This window comes from Nicotiana tomentosiformis, chromosome 8 (genome assembly GCF_000390325.3).
Source record: "Nicotiana tomentosiformis chromosome 8, ASM39032v3, whole genome shotgun sequence".
Lineage (NCBI taxonomy): Eukaryota > Viridiplantae > Streptophyta > Magnoliopsida > Solanales > Solanaceae > Nicotiana > Nicotiana tomentosiformis.
Window position 1 is genome coordinate 135626240 of NC_090819.1, and position 19839 is coordinate 135646078.

General features: G+C 35.5%; 3 protein-coding genes across 11 annotated transcripts; 1 reads left to right on the forward strand and 2 right to left on the reverse strand.

The window, feature by feature from the left end:
• Positions 1–717: 717 nt before the first annotated feature.
• LOC104095615 (transcription factor EGL1) lies at positions 718–5648 on the forward strand. Of its 6 annotated transcripts, none has more exons than XM_009601771.4 (9): positions 730–948; positions 1559–1706; positions 2349–2615; positions 2924–3020; positions 3419–3433; positions 3707–3763; positions 3867–4691; positions 4776–5189; positions 5321–5648. In XM_009601771.4, the coding sequence occupies exons 2-9, from the start codon at positions 1582–1584 to the stop codon at positions 5390–5392; spliced, it is 1872 nt and encodes a 623-aa protein (XP_009600066.1). In that variant the 5' UTR covers positions 730–948; positions 1559–1581; the 3' UTR covers positions 5393–5648. The 6 variants fall into 6 exon arrangements, with proteins under 6 accessions (XP_009600070.1, XP_009600066.1, XP_009600065.1 ...); XM_009601770.4 differs by having other exon boundaries at positions 1567–1706; XM_009601772.4 differs by having other exon boundaries at positions 730–924; positions 1567–1706.
• Positions 5649–7057: 1409 nt separating this feature from the next.
• LOC104095614 (uncharacterized) lies at positions 7058–11856 on the reverse strand. Its single transcript, XM_009601769.3, has 6 exons — positions 11207–11856; positions 9092–9342; positions 8526–8901; positions 8285–8416; positions 8027–8202; positions 7058–7380 (listed from the first exon to the last, which is right to left on the reverse strand). Exons 1-6 carry the CDS (start codon positions 11762–11764, stop codon positions 7257–7259), a joined length of 1617 nt encoding a protein of 538 aa, XP_009600064.1. The 5' UTR covers positions 11765–11856; the 3' UTR covers positions 7058–7256.
• Positions 11857–14615: 2759 nt separating this feature from the next.
• On the reverse strand, positions 14616–19159 carry LOC104095613 (uncharacterized). 4 transcript variants are annotated; one of them, XM_018770569.3, is made up of 7 exons: positions 18885–19159; positions 18467–18658; positions 17969–18030; positions 16145–17519; positions 15954–16051; positions 15627–15810; positions 14616–15483 (listed from the first exon to the last, which is right to left on the reverse strand). In XM_018770569.3, the coding sequence occupies exons 2-7, from the start codon at positions 18618–18620 to the stop codon at positions 14897–14899; spliced, it is 2460 nt and encodes an 819-aa protein (XP_018626085.1). In that variant the 5' UTR covers positions 18621–18658; positions 18885–19159; the 3' UTR covers positions 14616–14896. The 4 variants fall into 4 exon arrangements, with proteins under 4 accessions (XP_018626085.1, XP_018626084.1, XP_070038930.1 ...); XM_018770568.3 differs by having other exon boundaries at positions 18785–19159; XM_070182829.1 differs by having other exon boundaries at positions 16145–17504; positions 18885–19158.
• Positions 19160–19839: the final 680 nt, after the last annotated feature.

Consider the following 19839-nt stretch of genomic DNA (forward strand, 5'->3'; position numbering starts at 1 on the left):
AATGTATACGTTTTGTTTCTCAAAAACATGCTAACATTTATAAGAGACTGACCCACATATTTAAAACTACACTATATTAAAATAGAAAAACTTACCACCCAAAAGTTCTATGTTTAATTGTGCAGTTTGAAATGAATACTTAATTGATTAGTTGTAATGTTTATAACATATAACTCTATTCGCTTCAAAGGTATAACTCAGCACGACACTAGGATGTGGATCGATCATAACGAGAATAGACTTCTTTGTAATATATTGTAAATGTAACATAAGGTAAAAGTATCAAAATATAAGGAGCGATTAGAGTGAAACTGTTACTATTTGAGGAGCCAAATAATTTTAATTATAATTTTTTCAAACCTTTTAAAGTATTTTTAATTATTACTTGACTTATACTAGTATTTTTTATGTAATTTTTAGATATGTAAATTTGATTATTTAAATACTTGAAAAATTTATACCCACATTCACATCTAAAATTATTGGGACTGAGATAAATTCTTTTTTTTTTTTGTTGAGAAAATGATAAATGTAACAATTAATTGATGGTCATTATTAAGGTTTTCATAAAAGTTGTTAGTACATTTTTCTATAGCAGAAATATAGAACTACAAAAAAAATTATTTTAATTTAAAATAGAAATTATTTTTAAAAAGGAGAAAAATGTGACCACTGGTCTTAGTCCAAGTCACAGTCATTTTATTTTAGCACTTTTCACATAAATGTTGTCTACTTATCTTTTGCTTACTTTCTTCCTCCGCAAAAGAGCCATCACTAACCACTAGCTTTGTTTCTTGGGGTTCTTTTGTTTTTAAGCAAGTGAGTTCGAGTCAACCAAATAGCAAGGTGACGTACTTTCTTCTTGGAGGAAGAAGGGAGAGTTCGAATAGCAAGGAGGTACTTCTTGGAGGAAGTAAGACGAGGGTCTGTACTAGCGGGATTATACTGGTTTGTTGGTGGTGGTGTTGCTGCTTCTTTTGTTTTCAAATTTTAATGTTTTTTGGTTTACTCTTTTGTGGTGCATATACACAGGAAAAAAAAAAGAAGATTAATCACTTCTTGGTTTTCACTGTAGGTCCAAAGTGTTTCAGTTTCTGACTTTAAAGACTTGATTTTTATTGCTTTTTTCAACTTTTTTTTTCACCTTTTCAGTACATTTCTTTAGCATAATTACTCCACCATTGAAATCCCACTTGTTGTACATTTCAATAACTTAAGGATTTGTGTGGGAATAGCAATTAAGTAGCTTGAGTTTTGGTTGGTAAATACATGCCAAGTTGTGCATGTCACTATCTTGATATGATTTTAGCTCAATAGGTTGCTTAGTCATTAGCATCATCCTTGTGAAAAAATGGTTTTTTTAGCCTTGGTTTTATGAAATCAGGTACTTAAAAAATTGGAAGTGTATCAGTGTATGGACCAAAATAGATTTGGTTCTGAGATTTAAGATCCCATTTTGGGATCAAGGTTCAAAATTTCTGTTTTCTTGGTGTATTCCAATTTGGTGTTGTTCTTAGTGTGTTCTTGGAGCTGAGTTTCTTTTATTGTCATTTTGGAGTTAAAAAGTTAAGAGTCTTGAAAATGGCTATGGGACACCAAGACCAAGAGGGAGTCCCAAACAACTTGAGAAAGCAGCTTGCTCTTGCTATTAGAGGAATTCAATGGAGCTATGCAATCTTCTGGTCAACTCCAGTTACAAAACCAGGGTAATAAGTGCTATCATTTGCCTTTACTTATTTTTCATATTTTGCTTGAGTTTCATTGTAGAGAAAATCTTTAGAATAATGGACTAGTTTTGAGGTTTAGGTGAAGAATGATGGTATTTAAGGTATCCCCTTTGTTCATATAGGTGGTTCCTAGTTGAAGTTCTTGCATTGTTAGGAAATAAGATATGCCAATTTGATTTCAACTACTGTTACTATTTCTTGATATTTTTCACCCCAAGAAGGGGACCTTTGGCACAACAGTAAGAGTTGTCGCCGAGTGACCAGGATTTCACGGTTTTAAGTTGCGGAAATAGTCTCTTGCAGAACTGCAAGTTAAGGCTGCGTATAAGAGATTCAATGTGCTAGGACTCCGTGCATAGCGGGGGCTTAGTGTAGTGGACTTTATCCGCCAAGGATTCCTCTTATATATCCCTTTTTAAAAAAAAAATGGGTAGGGGAAGGGGAAATGAGGGAAGGGAATTACGAGGTGGGGAATCGAACTCTCACCAACAAGGTGAAAGTTCAGGTAGCCAACCATCTGAGCTACTAAGATTTCCCCTTATATATCCCTTTTAGAAGCATGTATCATTGTAGATTTGTTTTGAAGATATTGTTCTTAATATGTGGGATATTATCTTCTAGGGTGTTGGAATGGAGTGATGGGTACTATAATGGGGATATCAAGACTAGGAAGACAGTTCAGGCGGGGGAAGTTAATGAAGACCAGCTGGGGTTGCACAGAACTGAGCAATTGAGAGAACTTTATAGTTCACTCTTAACAGGTGAAAGTGAAGAAGACTTACAACCACAGGCCAAAAGGCCCTCGGCTGCATTATCTCCAGAAGATCTCACTGATACAGAGTGGTATTTCTTAGTATGCATGTCGTTCGTCTTCAATGTTGGCCAAGGGTAAATTTCTTGAAACTCCAAATCTCGTGCAGCCATTATTAATTTTCTTATGTATTGGTCAGGACTTATAATCCAGCTGCAACAAACAAGGATAACACACAGTTCATAACCTCATCAATTAATGTAGAATAACAATCTTCTCGTTGTCTCCTGAAGTCATTTGCCTACTTGATATTCAAGTGGAGTGTTGCTTTCTTTTAAAAGTAGATAGGAAAGTAAATGGTCAATATCTTTCTTCTTCTTAAAACAGCAGGGCAGAACTCGGTCATTGTAGTTTCTTTTTTAATTGCTGTAAAATAATTACACAGGTTGCCAGGGAAGACCTCAGCGACGAATCAAACAATCTGGCTATGCAATGCTCACCAAGCAGAGAGTAGAGTATTTTCTCGCTCTCTGCTAGCAAAGGCAAGTATAGTTCATATATCAGCGTTAACTGCAACGTCAATCTAAAACGATATCCTTAAGGGTGTGCATTTCCTCGATTCTGGGTTATTTTAATTCGTTTTTGGTTTGTAGATTGGCAAACTGATCAGAGAATTGGAGTAGGTGGATCATTTTGGGTTGTGTCTTTAAGCTTAGAAAAGAAAACGAACCTCAAAAACTAAGAACTTGATAAATGAAAACTGAAACCAGCTGAAATACCCAAAAAATCTAACCAAAAGAACAGATTATTTTGTTTGTCAGTTGTTTCAGTTAAACCCAGATAATGCACACCTTCAGATATCAATTTAATTTGAAAAATTCTGAATCTCTTTCCTTTTGGTTTCTCCATGTTACTAATCAAATCCTCTTCGTCTCACCAGAGTGCATCTATCCAGGTATTAATTCTCTCTCTCTTTCTCTCTCTCTCTCTCTCTCTCACACACACACACACACAAGCACACGGGGGCGTTGCACACACAAAAATTCAAATATTTACCCTTGCTCGAATAATTTTGGATTGTGTTATCTTTCTCCTAAAATTTGTCAAATGCATGAAACAACTCTCTACTAACAAATAGGAGTATGCATCAGCTCCTGATTATGTAATTCATTCCTTTTCCATAGAGTATGTGGTTGATCAATACTTTTCCTCTCTTCGCAACTTGTAGACTGTCGTATGCTTTCCATATTTAGGAGGCGTAATTGAGCTGGGAGTCACCGAGCTTGTAAGCTAGTTTCAATTTGTCTCTTCAGTCGTCCTGATGTTTTGCACGATATCACTAATTACTTTCAATGATATATTGCCTTGTTGTAACATGTTTTTTACAGGTCTTAGAAGATCCCAACCTCATTCAGCATATTAAAAATACCTTTGAGGTTGATCACTCTGTTATTCCGAAGAGGCCAAATTATGTCTCCAACGATGCAAAAGATGACACGAATGTTGTTTGCCGAAAGCTTGATCGCAATGTACTTGAAAGTGATGCTTATCCAGTTGAAATAAACAACAGTTCACCGCATGATAGTTCAAACGGTTTTGTGGCCAATCAAGAGGCAGAAGATTCTTTAATGGCGGTAGGCATTATTGGGGAAACTTCACAAGCTCAAAGCTGGAAGTTTGTGGATGATAATATGAGTAACGGTGTGCATAATTCTTTGAATTCCAGTGACTGCATCTCTCAAAATTATGAAAAGTTGTCCCCTCTTTCGAGTGGAGAGAAAGAAACTAAGCCTTGCCCAATAGACCGTCAAGAGCACAATCAGAATAAACTGCATCTTTTAGATCACCAAGGAGATGATGCTCAATATCAAGCGGTCATTTCTACCCTTCTAAAGAGCTCTGACCAATTAACTTTGGGACCACATTTTAGAAATATTAACAAAAAGTCAAGCTTTGCTGGTTGGAAGAACGATACGCAGATGCAAAGATTAGGAACTGCACAAAAACTATTGAAGAAGGTACTTCTTGAAGTTCCTAGAATGCATGGTGGTGTTACACATAAATTCAGCAGAGAGAATTGTAAAAAGAACGACCTTTGGAGACCGGAGGTTGATGACATCGATAGAAGCCGTGTTATTTCAGAGAGAAGGCGAAGAGAAAAGATAAATGAGAGATTTATGCATCTTGCATCAATGCTGCCAACTGGTGGCAAGGTACTGGAAGATCTCCGCTAGTTTAGATAGCTGCTGCTTGATGGCACATTGATCAAGAATTGTGTTTTGCCTTTGTGTTTTCAGGTTGACAAAATATCACTACTTGACGAGACAATAGAATACATGAAGGAGCTTGAGAGGAGAGTTCAAGAGCTGGAAGCAAGATCAGGAAAAAAAACAAATGATACTGCAGAGCAGACATCTGATAATTGTGGCACTAGCAAATTCAATGATGTCAAGGGATCGTCACTAAAGAGGAAGGCATGTGATTTGGATGAAATTGAACTTGAAAGCCGTAATGAATTACTGAAAGGTAGTTCAGCTGATAGTATTGTCATCAATATGATCGATAAGGAAGTCTCAATCAAGATGAGGTGTCTTTGGAGCGAGGGCTTGTTGCTTAAGATTATGGAGGCACTAACCGACCTACAAATGGATTGCCATACGGTTCAATCTTCCAAGATTGATGGGATTTTATCCATTGCTATTGAATCCAAGGTTTGTCATGGAATACTAACTGAAAAATTAGCTCTCGTGTGTGCTTTTCCAAGATTAATATGTTGTATCATTTGGTTAAATTGCAAGTAAAGATATGTATTCATTCTACTCTGATCTTTTTTCCTTTGCAGTCAAATGGATTGAAAACTGTATCAGTTGGAGCAATTAGAGAAGTACTTCAGAGAGTAGTCTGGAAATCGTGATGATCATTTAAGATTGGTGAATTATCTCCATCTGAAAACGAGGCCGATTAGTCATGTCCTTAGAGGATAGTTAGAGCTTGTGTATATTTTTCTACTTTGGAAATGCATTTTGCATAGATTTGACAGCCTACAGAGAAGTAGTAATTTGGAGTAACTTTCTTCTAATGTATCATGTTTCTTGATCATCACTTGGTTTGTGGTCCTCTGAGAAGTTCATGAAAGTAGAGTTGCTCAATCTTGCAATTGATTTCTGTCAGTGAGTGCTTTTCCCTCTTCCCCACTCCTCCCTTTGAAAGGTCACTTCAGAAATAGAAAAGGGTTCAGTAGTTGCTCAAAGTGTGAAGTGGAGCCTTGGCGTAACTGGTAAAGTTGCTGCCATTCGAGCCGCGTAAACAGCCTCTTGCAGAAATGCGGGGTAAAACTGCGTACAATAGACCCTTGTGGTTCGATCCTTACCCGGACCCGCGCATAGGGGAGCTTAGTGCTCCGGGCGCCTTTTTTACTTGCTCAAGTCATTCAGCATTATTGAGACTTGAAATTCAGCAGCAGTTAGATTCATGTTAAAGCATTTTTACTGTTTAAAACATGCTTAAGCTCTTTCATTTACATTTGAGACAAAAGGAGGTAGTAAATGAAGTGGTAGAATCCAACTCTCAGATAGATTGGGGTCAATGGCAAGTTCTTGATTGAAAGACTTTAGTGAAAAGGGTCATATTAAATGATACTAATTAGTACTCCTTCCATTCCAATTAATGTGAATTTGTTTGACTAAGCACAAAGTTTAAGAAAAAATGAATACTTTTAGAATTTGTGGTCCTAAACAAGTCAAAATTGGGCCAGCGTATTTGTGTGGTTATAAAAGCTTCTTATTAACGATAGAATTGTAAGTTTAAGCTAAATTGTTACCAAATTTAAAAAGATATCATCTTTTTTAAAACAATCAAAGAAAATAGGTTGAGAACATAGGTGTATTAAAGTTAAGGTAGAGTTTGTTTACTTTCAGATGACCTGAAAAGTGAAGGCCTCACACGTCCCTCCTTTTTCTTTAAATCTGAAAAAAGAACCAAAGTGGAAAAGTAGAAGGGCCACAAAACTCCCTTTATCATGTAAAACCCCACAAAAGTTAAACACCAAAAAGAAAACTTAAAAGAAGCTAGGAAAGGGATGGTTACAGCTTTTCCAATTGAAGTTGGACTTGTTAAAATAGGAAACCGGCAACTGCTCAGCCAGCCCACTACTGTTATTGTCCGCTTTAGGCTCAAGCCCGCATGACTTTAAAACGCGTTATTAGAGTCTAAAACTTGTTTACTTATATACCCAGCATCTCTTCAACGTATTGTCGATGTGGGATTCGCCTAGAGGCCACTAAACCATTAATATCATGTTCATAACTTGAAAATATGCAGCATATCAATGATAACGATAATCCATTTGCTATTTGGCCATGGGTTGTTATTTAATATAAATCTCTAACTCTAAGTTATGTCGCATGTTAAATTAACAATCAGATTCATATCTTGATTACTATGATGCCTAAATAACTCTGATATCAATACTAATGATCTGTTTCAGTATCTTTCAGGGGAAAAGGAAGGTGAGTGGAATAGGCTTTTGATGCCTGGCCACATGTTACTATACTTAGATAAGAAAAATGTACTACCAAGATCTGAGTAAAATTTGGTATCATCATACCCATAAACATACAAAATTGTTGAGAGCATTGCACATAATTACCCAAGAACCAGTTCTACCACATAACAAAAGGACCTAAATTTCTATTGTGATTTTCTTCCTTTTTGTTATGCACCAAAAATCACAAAAGAATCCTACTTTGGTCACCAAATATAGCATTCTTTATAACAAATTATTCCCATTCGATTGTTGATGGAGGCTTTGATGTAATATCCAGCAGAACTCGATTTACACCACGAACACTATTGCAGATCTTTCTTGATACGTCGTCAAGGAACTTGAAATCAAAGTAGTACCTATAAAGAAATTACAATTTCAAAAAAAGAAACAGATTTAGCACAGCATATAAATATAACAGGCATACAGAGTGGGGTATTCTATTGACTCTTTCACAAGCAGAGAAGTCCCAAGATACAATACAAAAGGTTTTCATTGTTGACCGTAGAAGATGGAATTGCTTCGATGGTTTGTATAAGTCTGTCTTTTTATTTCGCCAATTACTACTATTTCAGATATGTCATGGTATAGGATTATTTGGACTATAACCAGTGTTTGCTTGGTATGCATCAATACACGATTGATATCTGAGATCATCGACAAACAAGATTTGTCTAAGCCACTTTTTTCCTTTTTGTCCAAGTCACTAATGTGGATTTTTACTTGTTCTGAAATGTGGAGCAAACGGCACTCTACTTGTTTTCTAACTAAAGGCAAACAGCCGGCATTGCAAGCAAAGAGAAAGGACAAGTGTTTGAAACACGTCATACATCCTTGATATCCATTGAAGTGCAAAAACAAAACAGCAAAAACTTGTAGGTCAATGATGTCTAAGCTTAAAACTTGTACTTATAAGTAACCAACATGGAAAATATGAGCAATGAAAAATGGGCATGTAACTAGCAAATTATAGAAAACCAAAAATATGTGGGAACAAATAAGTACCAGTCTGCAGTCATTCCATCTTGACTTGTGACTGCTCTAAGTGCAACAGCGTGGGAATGTGTTCTTTGGTCTCCTTGTACTCCAACAGTTTTCACCGGTAAGAAGACAGCAAAAGCTTGCCATATTTCATCATAGATTTTAGCATCTCTGATTGATTGAATGAAGATCTCATCAACCTAAACAACAAAATTCTTTAGACAAGGAACCAAAACTGAAAGGATTGAGAAATTTGATACTAAATACTGGAGAACTCAATACCTGACGAAGAATATCCAAGGAATTCCCTGCTGTGACATCACCTGGAATTCGCACAGCGAGTCCGGGCCCAGGGAACGGGTGGCGTTTAAGAAAGTCATCAGATATATCCAAAATCTTTCCCAATTCACGAACCTGTGAGGTAAGTGGAGTACAAGAGAGGTCAACATATAATCCAATTTGGAATGGGAGGGGAAAAATAGTGCTGAGATGCATGCAAAGGTTTTAGATGACAAAATGAAACCTCATCCTTGAATAGAAGTTTCAGTGGCTCGATGAGCTTCAGCTTCATGTCCTTTGGAAGACCTCCAACATTATGATGGCTCTTGATTGTATGAGAATGTGTTCTTCCACTTCCAGGTGGAGGACAAGACTCTATTACATCAGGATACAAGGTTCCTTGGACTAGGTAACTAGGTTTTTTCCCTACTTTTTCCTCCACATCATGGGCAAAAAGATCAAATATGTTGATGAACTCCTTCCCAATTATTTTCCTCTTCATTTCAGGTTCTGTTACGCCTTTTAGTTTGCTGAGAAATTCTTCTGTAGCATCGACACAGGTAACAGGCAAATGAAGGCGCTTCTCAAAGAGTTCCATCACCCTTTCTCTCTCCTTATACCTAAAAACATGATGCAAAACCAATTTCAAACTGTCAAGGATATGAAGCAAGTACTAATGGATTAACGGAAAACTCCAACCGATTTTTGCAAGGAGATTTGCTGATTTTTTTAGTTTGAATTAGTTGGTGGTACTATTATTTGATGCGATAGTTGACAGCTTGTAGGGAAATGGCTAGACAAGAGACTTGCCTTAATAGACCATTATCAACAAAAACACAGTGAAGCCTGTCCCCGATAGCCTTGTGTACCAATTTAGCTGCAACTGTGGAATCAACACCACCAGATAAAGCACAAATCACGTGATCTTCAGGTCCAACCATACCTTTGATAACTTTTATTTCTTCCTCCAGAACATCTTCCATCTTCCAGCCAGCTGTAACGCCACATACATCAAACAGAAAGTGTCTTAATGTTCTCATCCCTTCAGTCGAGTGAGTTACCTGTACAGCATTCATGTGGTCAGTGCAGATGAAATATTTTCTAGTACAAATTCAAAGATTCCAGAAATAGACAATTAGAAACATATCAGGTCAGAAATAAATATTCCAAATAATATGGTAATGACAGAAATAACAAACAGAAAGATCTAAGATGAGGGTCCTATCCTATGTACCAATGAAGACCAAATAACCATCACTTCTTCATGTTCACTAGTGTCATGGCACGTTCCTATGAGTATTCTTCATTCCATCTCTTCCCCAGTTCTGTACAACAACAAAAACAAAACCCAGTGTAATCCCACGAGTGGGGTCTGGGGGAGGTTAGTGTGTACGCAAACCTTAACCCTACGTTAAGAAGGCTTTCCCCCAGTTCTGTTTTCTCCAGAAATTAATTGAAGGTCCCAACATCTGTTTCTTTAGCAAGTTATATAAAGTGAATCTGACGCATCGGTCACTAAAACTCAATCAACTGTGCCTCAATCCTAAACTGCAAAGCTCCTATCATGTTAATCGCAAAATATCTATGCAAAGCACCCATCCAAGCATTTTGGCCCCTTAAAAAGGGGAAAACACACAAAACGACAAGTAGAGAGGGAGATCGAGTCGAATAGCCAAATTATGCATATCAAGAAAGGGTCGAAAACAGCATCTAAACCTCATGATTTGGTTATAACACTTCTATTGAGTAGTTCTCCAACTGATACAGCTCCTTAAAATATGAAACACAGCAGAATGGCAAGCAGAGAGGGTAAAGTCCAGTAGCCAAATTATGCATATTAAGGAACGATCAAACATATGTTGAATTTATCTCACCAAATTTGTTCCATAGAGCAAAATAAACTAAAAATATGGTAGTTTTATCATGTTGTATGCACCATGAAGCAGTAAGAAATTATGATATAAAGATAAAATGAGGGATATGTTTAACTGCTGTGTAAGAGATGCAAGAGAACTATGGCTACACAGTCTTCATAATAAGTCCAAAATGTTTATGGACCATTCATTGGAAATCTAAAGGCCGTATCAAAGACAAGCAATGGCAAGCCCGATAATTTTCTCAGTCACAATTCTACGGTACAACAATTAGCACCTAGTCACTGTCGTCAACTTGAATTTAAAAAAAAAACAAATGAATGCTTCAATGTTCAAGAAACAAGCAGCTCTAATATGAGGCGAAGCAAATAAAATCTGACACTGAAAGATTATTTTCCTATTTTGATGAGTTAGAAAGGGCCTTTACCTACATAATCTGGATTAGACAGGCCACTAGGTATGAAATGATATCTTTACCTACAGAATGCTTTATAGAATTCATCACAGAACAAATAAAAGAGAACTAGAGAACATATAATCCAGCTTACGCCTCAAAGAAACAGTCCAGTAGCAAGCTCAGCTGCAAGACGGCCTAAGTAGCAAGCAATAATAATCCATTTCCCACTCAATATTACTTGTTTTAACTACCATTTAGACATTGTAGCAAACCTTTAGTACTCAAAACTATCATCAAGATACTAAAAAAAATATCTTTATAATCTATCATCCAAATAAATTTCCAAATAAAAAACGTTTCCATGGAAAACATAGTCCTACATACTAAAAGCAGCCAAAGCCACAAACATTTTACCTCAGGACAAGCAATGCAGGCTTTTTGCACAAAGTGGGTGATATAGTACACAGATAGAGTATAAAGATTGTATATTGATGATATTTTCTAGTACTAAAGGTTCGCAACAATGTCTATATGTTAGTTGAAACAAGTACGTATTTTAACAATTCACTAAATAAGTACAAACAATCGACTTCAAACCCAATAAATCATCAAATGAGTTGTAGTAAAATCCCGAACTCTGGATAAACATTTTACCTCGGGATGATACTGCAGCCCATAAAACCTCCGTTCCCGATTCTCAATAGCAGCAACAGCACCCTGACTACTCCTCGCCACAACCTCAAACCCTTCCGGCAATTTCACAGCCTCATCACCGTGGCTCATCCAAACCACCTGTTTATCACCAATTTCCGTATTCCCAAACAACCCCCCAACAACATTCTTTCCAACCTCAATTTCCATTCTCCCATACTCATGTTTCTCTCCAATTTTCACAACCCCGCCAAGTTTCTGAACAATCAACTGCAGCCCATAACATATACCCAACACGTGAATCCCACGTGACTCGACGTATTCGATGAACCCAGGTGGGAAACACGGTGCGCCGTCAGCGTGGACACTGTGGGGTCCACCTGAGAGGATAATGACACTTGGGACGAGTTCTTTTATGGAGTCTAACGAAGAGGTGCCGTTAATGGTGAGTGAGAAAATTGATAGGCTTCGGATTCGGCGGGTGATTAGGTGAGTGTACTGAGAACCGTAATCTAGGATTAGTACGAGGTTTGATTTCTTCGCCTGTGTTTGAGGTTCCATTGCTAGGGGAGGGTGGGTGGTGGGGTGGGAGGAAGAAGGATAGAGAGAAATGGAGGCTAGGGTTTATGGGAGGGTTTTTGGATGGCGGGAAGGTAATACACACACATATATATATATATATATATATATATATATGGACCCAAACTTATGTTTTTGGGGGTAAATATTCTTGATTACAAAATATTATTTGCAAATTACTCCTTCCATCCCAAAATTCTTGTGAGTTTGTTTTTGGATAGTCAATTTGACTAATACTTCTTTCAAATTGGATTAGATAAATTTAATATTTAAAATATTTAAAATTATCGAAAAGTATTACTATTATAATTTATATTTTTTTCATATTAATATAATAAAAAATTATAAAAATAAAAGTCAAAATTTATGTTGTTTGAATCTCGAAAACAAAAATATGACAAGTATTTTGGGACTGATGGAGTATTTGTGTAACAATTTGATTCATTGTTTTAATTTCAATTGTAAATAAAAATTGAAGTTGCATCGAAGGATGTAGTATAGTAATCAATGATGCTAATGGAGAATCATGATGTCTCAAGTTTAAATCTCAATTGAGACAAACACATTAGGCTAGCGTTTGAACATAAATTTGATTGAAACTTGAAAAACGAGTTTTTGAAATTGTGTTAAAAAAAAAATTGAGAGTTGAAAGTGTGTTTGAACATGCATTTTTTTTTTAAAGTTAAAGTTCTGTGATTGGAAGCAAAATTTTTACTAAAAAATGCCCTACGCTAGTTTTTAAAAATTTAATTTAATTTTTTTAAAAAAAATTAATAATATTCCATGAACAAACATTATTTTTTGAAAAAAATTCAAAACAAACCGTCAAAATATATAGCGAAATGGGTCCTAGGTTATTTATTTCCACCTTTCAATAAAGGATAAATAGTGGAAAGGAGCCAACATTTATAAGCAGGAACTTTGGCCAATGATTGCAAAGGGATTTGTTTTTTTCTTTTCTTGATCATATATTAATTTCAGACATGTAGCATGCGTGCAATATTTAAAAATAATATTAGAGTTGAAACGTATTTATTTTGTTCACATATCCATTTCGGACATGCAGCATGCTTGCAAGATTTAAAATCACATATTCATTTTGGACATGCACCATGCTTGCAAGACTAAAGCATTGGCCATAAAATATCTGGAAAATAATTTAGGAATTTTTTTTTCTAAGACAATACAACAACTATACATCAACCACAAACTAGTACTAATTATATGAATTTTAATATTCATTTTGTTCTTTTTAGACACGTCTTAACATATTTGTTTTATGTTTTTACGAGTTGTTAATCACTATAAATTCTCATCCTTTCTCCGCATTAGAAATTAGCAATGTACGTTTATACGGGATTGTAAAGCTCACAAGCGAAATTACTTTTTGAACAATCTTAGGAAAATAACCAACCTTTTCACTATGTAACATTTCGCTTGGTGGGGGCGCAATAGAATTAATGTTTTTACGAGTTGTGTTAACCACCACAAATTCTTATCCTTTCTCCGCATTAGAAATAAGCAATGTACGTTTATGCATGATTGTAAAGCTCACAAGTGAAGTTATTTTTTGAACAATCTCAGAAAAATAACCAACTTTTTCACTATGCAACATTTCCTTTTGTTGGTGAAAATATTTTTTTTTATTCTTTCAATTTTTCCTTAGAAAATGTTAGCCAAATAAGGTTTGGAAGATACTTTATACAAATTGCCAACTTGCATCACAATAGAGTGAAAAGCTGTCAATTTACAAATTGTCAACTTGCATGTGAATAGAGGCTATCAAAAAATAAAGGCTACAAATTTAAGGCCTTCCTTTATGAAGATCTTGACTTCCAGATAACCTACTCCAAAAGTAAAGGTCTCTATCTATTTCTCCATCTTGAAAAAAAAAAAAAACCTAATTTAGTTTAATAGAGTCCTACTTCACAAATTTAATATTTCTTTTTAATATTTTGGTAACATATTTCTTGAGATTAAAAACTTTTTCTTTTGATTTACTACCCGGTGTCTAGTACCTATATTGAGACCCAACTAGATATGGATTCACCTTGGGAAGTCCAACATTGAGGTTAAAGCGCTCCTCGACAAAAATTCAAAAATTATTGCATCAGAACTATATTTAACGAATGTACTAAAATTTCAGAATTAAAAAGCAGGACTTTAGTCCCAAACTCAACCTTTCTTTCCATTTTCAGCAGTTAAGTTTGGTTATAGTGACCACTACTTTTATTTTAAGTGCTTTTTAAAATGTCACAAGACATCTTTTGTACTTTTCATGTAATGTTAATATAGCTAATAATGTTGGAATTTCACCTCAAAATTTTTTAAGGCATTAAGCTAACACTGAAATATGATTTTTAGTTATGATAAAGGCAGTAAAAGAATTGGTTAAGAATCTTTGTTCATTCAGTAAGAATTTTATTTCACTATCCATAAAGCAAACTTTGTACCTATCAGCTTGTTTGAATGGTTGTTAACTTTTGTACCTAACAACTTGTTTAATATATCGTTTCATAATGTGTCATATCGTATTGTATTATATTGATGTATATAATATTTGGATATATTGTATTATTTGCCGTCGTTTCATAATGTCATACACCACAATATGTAGAATAAACTTACAATATTATAAAAGAAAAATAAGCACGAGGTTGAATTATTATATAAAAAGGTAAGGTAAAAGATAAAATATGATTATTTAATAATAAGAAAGGACAAGATGATAAAAAAATTAGGTAACGACGCGACTACACCAAATCGGCCATTCCGTAAAGTGGCACTTTTCATTGTCACGTAACGACGGATTTAACGATACGATACAATAAAATTAACAATCAAAACAAATATTGTATTTAAAGTAACAATAACATACAATACAACACGTAACAACCATCCAAACAAGCAAAAGTACTGTAGAATGCCTGGATTCTAATATGTTCTTGCTTTTGATCTCAAGACAAAGGTATTTTAACTACATCAACTATAATCTCCAGTTCAACATTTTTAAAGGAACTCTATATAATGTCTTATGTCTGTATCAATAAACAAGCAGATACTAGTTAAGGTGTACAAATGCTCATCACAAACAAAAGGAAAAAGAAGCAAAATTTAGCTACACAAAAAAGAGGTATAAAGTTGGACAACAATATCCATAATTGATTCTTCAAGAACATCATCTGTGACTTGAGTCAGAATATCTTCAGCGTCGTTTCTGATATCGAGCCATGAACCAGATTTCGCCAAATCTTTCTCAACATAGTCATTCAGTGTTAGTTGTTCCATTACTGGTACAAGGTGTTGCTTCACTTCTTTCATTAAACTTTCCACTAGATTTTTTTCCAGTGGAAAGAACCAAATTTTAGGTTGAAGGAACGATAGCCACGGAGGAAATCTGAAGTGAAAATCATATGCTTCTAGTAGGACTTCATCTGTGTAGTCCATCAGAAGTTTAGGTTCAGAATGGCATTGCAGTGCTAATGTCTCCAGTTCATCAGATAACGTAGCATCGAACATTTCTTCTGAAAGAGGCCTATTTAACCATAGTTCTTCGCAATTCAAGTGAAGTGCTTGCAAACTTGACTGAATATAAATACGAAGGGCATCTGGTTCAGCGCGATTCAGTATGGTATTTTCAGGGAATTCCTTGTTAGAACATTCCTCAAAGTTGATACGACGTGGTTGTAATGCAGTGTCAGCTGCAAATATTCATGAATTACTTCAAACTACAGTCTAAAGATAGAATGAGAAGATAGGAAGATTTTGGACAATATATAATTTTTTGACTTTACTATTGTAGTGGATAAAGTCTAGTGGCTATACGTGAATTTGTGTTACTTACATGGTTGATTTCCGGAAGGGCTGGCTATATCATCAGCGAAAACTGGTTCCAGGACTGATACTGGACTTGAATAATCTCCTCTGTCCATATTGTTGTCAACAACCCTTAGTTTGAAAATGCTAGATGGACTCGACGACGAAACATCCGTTGAAGAACCAGGAGACCAAACTTCTGAAGGTGAATCCTGAAGAGGTTGGTGCAACAGTATAAGTCCCTTCTATTGTTATGAGGTTAAGTGAAAAGGCAGAAGTAAACAGAAAACAAGTAATACCAAAACATTCTTGCGATATTCCAATCATGTTTTGTGGGAGAGGATGCAGTACTTACCACCATTGAGCTATTTAGATGCCAGCGACGCTTGTCTCTTTGAGGACTTTGAACAACAGTAAGGGCTGGTTCAAGGGGGAATTCCACTATACGTGTATCTGCCGGAGGTGAATGTTAAAAACTTAGAATTCTAAAGGACAATGTGCATAAGAAGATCAAAGAACTCTCAAGTAAATGGAACAAAAACTTACCATTGTGCCTAATTTGTGCAGGATTACTTTCGCTGTCCTGTTTTAAACTATAGCTGAACAAACGATCATGTTCAGGCGAGGAAAGAATCCTTTCCAATGTTCTTGTGGGTTGTCTGCTCATCACAACTTCATTTGCAGTATTGACATAATTTAATCTTTGAGAGAGATGTCTCTTTGCCTCTATGGATATATCCAGTTCCTTCTTCTTGGTGTAGCTTATGGTTGATACGTTCAACTTTTTACGCACTCTTTCAGTCAGAAATGAGTCTTTTGCTGCTTCACTTGATATGGATTCTTGTTTATTCTCTGCCTCATTCTTGGTGTTTGATTCAGTGGAAGAGTTAATGGATCCAGTAATAGTAAGCCGTGAACTGCCCCCTTCATTATCAACTCCTAAGATCTGCTTGTCGCTAATGCTATGAAGCCTATGTAAAGTACTTCCTACTGAACTCAAATGCTTCTCTTTACATTTTTCTCCCATTGCATACTTCAGTTTCCTCTTAATATCCTTGAGAGAAAAGCTCGTGCGCTTGACATTTTCCCCTTTACTACTTGTGCTTCGATGGGACTGCATAGACGAGCAATGGCAGGCAACATTTTCAGAACATCGAACAGTTCTAGGAATTGGCTTCAAAACAACTATTTTACTTGAAGGCCGGGGGCTGGAACTTTCTTTGGATGCGTCCCCAGATCGCTGATGCTTCTGTTCACTCTTCCAAATGTCATTATCACTACTCTGATCATCTGATATTTTATTACTCATAAGGGACTTGACTGAATTTCTTGCCATTTGCACATTTTGCAAGCTTCTGATTTGCTTTGCTAAAAGTGAATTAGGATCTTGTAAGAGTTTCAGAAACAAATCTCCATTTGAATTTAACATCTCTAATGCGTCGGAGAACTGTTCAGGCTCATAACTCAAACTACCTTTGCTGATATACTTCCTGTCTATGAACATCTTATCGATAAATGCTTTGGCACTCGTCTGAAGTACTTGCAAACTGATCTCATCAAGTTGATCATTATTTGCATGAATCTGACTGCAAATAGCTTCTAATATGGATGCCAAGTTTAACTTATTGATAGACATTTCTGCTGAACCAGAAGCCTGCTGAAAATCCCCCGTCTCAGTATCCTTCCAATCGTATAAAGGTGATTGATTTGTACGGGTCTTCTTTGATGATGGCTTGTATTTACTTATCATATGATCAAATAGTCCATAATCTACTTCTTTATGTTGCTCATTTCTAGCTATGATTTGAGTGTTCTTTTGCATGCTACCGGAAATTTCTTCTTGAATGAAATTCTTCATCCTTTTATCACCCGTGCGAACTCCTAAAGCTTCCATTTCAGCTCCATCCTGAGGCAAACAACTCTGCAATTATCACTCTTACTCAAAAGTTGCAATCTTTTCTGAATTTAGGATAATATACTGTTCAGAATTTGAGGTATAAAATTCTATGGAGATGCCAATCAGAATAATTCCTAACCCTATCCATGCAAAAAACAAAAACTATACTCCAAAGTTACATTTTTTTGCAGGAACATTACTAATAGAACTGACTAAGTTCTATCACCACATGTTCTATGACAGTTAGAAAAAAGATGTACTAGAGTCTATTCTCCAAATGGCTATGTTGCGCAGACTCTCCAAAATACTACCGTACCCATGTCGGATCCTCCAAAAATACACTACTTTTGGAGATCTGGCACGCACCCGACGATATTGCGGAGAGTCCGAGCAATATAGCCAAATGGTGTCCAAAGAAACTTTGACATAAGAGCTGAGTCTAGAAAGTGACTTATTCTATGCTAGAGACTTACCTCAAAGCCATAAATTTGGTCACTGAAGTAAGTTAAAGCATCAAGCTTTCTTGGATTCTTGCCTGCAGAAGGGTAAAAGCAAAGATCAGAACCTCCAAGATTGATTAATATCACTGTTGACATCTAATCCTAACATAATTATACAGACCACATCACACTAAGAAAAGTTTAAGACGATGTAAAAGGTACTTACACAATCAGATCACTTATAATGTAATTACAAGTAAATCTTTATGATAGACATTACATAGTAAGCCGATAAAAATGGTAACTAACATGCTATAAGAGGTTAAGCTACACTGAAAAATAGAAGCCTTGTTCACTAAGCTCGCACTATCGGGTCCGGGGAAGAGCAGGACCTCAACAGTCTATTGTACGACTGCATTTCTGCAAGAGGCTTTTTACACTGCTCGAACCCGTGATTCCTGCATTCTCAGCTGGTGATAGAAAAGAATGAGCAATGGAATTAGGAAATTGAAGAATTGTTACCACACTTACCTATAACATGTTTAGCTGCAGTTTTCCCATTTGAAAGCAGCTTCTGTTTCCTATGATTTTGACCAATATAAAGGCTGCTGATCAATCCCCACATACAATTAAGCTGACTTTTCTCTGTCTGTTGTTGATTTCTTGATGATCTCTTCTTCTCCATATCAAATGAACTTTGCTCAATTATCAGTTTTCAATAGCCTGAAAATTGGAAATAAAATAAAGAAACCATTTAGCTTTTGAAGCTGAAACAAAGCTTCTAAACTTCTTCATAAACATGAAACAAAACCATAACTGCAATTCTTTGTGTGCAGAGTTATTCGATACCTGTAGGAGATAACCAGTATCCTAATTAACCAGTCGACTTGTACGCAAGTTGGACCGTACACCACTAAAAAAACAGAACTGCAATTCATCCAATACTTACTCAAGTGTGATTAGAACAAACAAAACCATTCTTCTCAAATGTGTTCATTCTTCCTTCTAAAAATTCAAGAAAGTGTCTTAAAAGGACATTAACATTAACCCCTTGAAAGTTCTTGGATTAAATCTCACTGGTAACTGAAAATTTAGGAGCCAAAGTTGAGTTCTTGGAATTCTTTGGAGATGAAAAAAAGAGAGAAAAAACAAAGAGTGAGAGACAAAAGGAGCATCAAATGAGGAAGAAATGATATTTTGTTTGCTTGTATTAAGCAAAATGATGTTGACTTATGTTACCTTACACAACTATATACTGTTTTGTCTCAACCACTACTACTCCCATGAATTCCTTTATGACAATATCTTGTATTCACATTTTAACAATATCTTGTATTCGACTTTAAAAATAAAAATTAATAGTGTTTATATTATTGTTTAGTGTACAATTATTCTAATTACCTGTTCTCATTTTTTATTATTGTGTGTCAGACATGAAGACAAAAGTATGTGTCTGTAAATGTTGAAAACATTGAGTCAGAATTCAGAAACTGTGTTACAAAAAAAGAAAAAAATTCAGACTATGCTTTAAATAAGTATTTTTCAAGATTCTTTTTCTTGTTTCGTTCGTCAGAATTAGGCGAATAAACTTGGGCAAGTTACATATTTGACCGGCAGACCAAAAACTAATTACATCCGCTAGCTAATATATAAAAAATAGACATTGTTTATATTTAAAATATGTATATTTTTATATATTATACATTAATATATATATATATATATATATATATATATATATAATGTATCGGTTATTGTTTCTTAGAGTAATTTTTCCTTAACAACTTGTCTTTTTCCTAGCCACTCGTTGTTTGACTCCGGTAATAACTGGTGCTTGCAATTTTTCTGGTTCATCAATTTTTCGATCCTGTTAAAATATTGTTTAAAAAGATTTATCCCCTGAG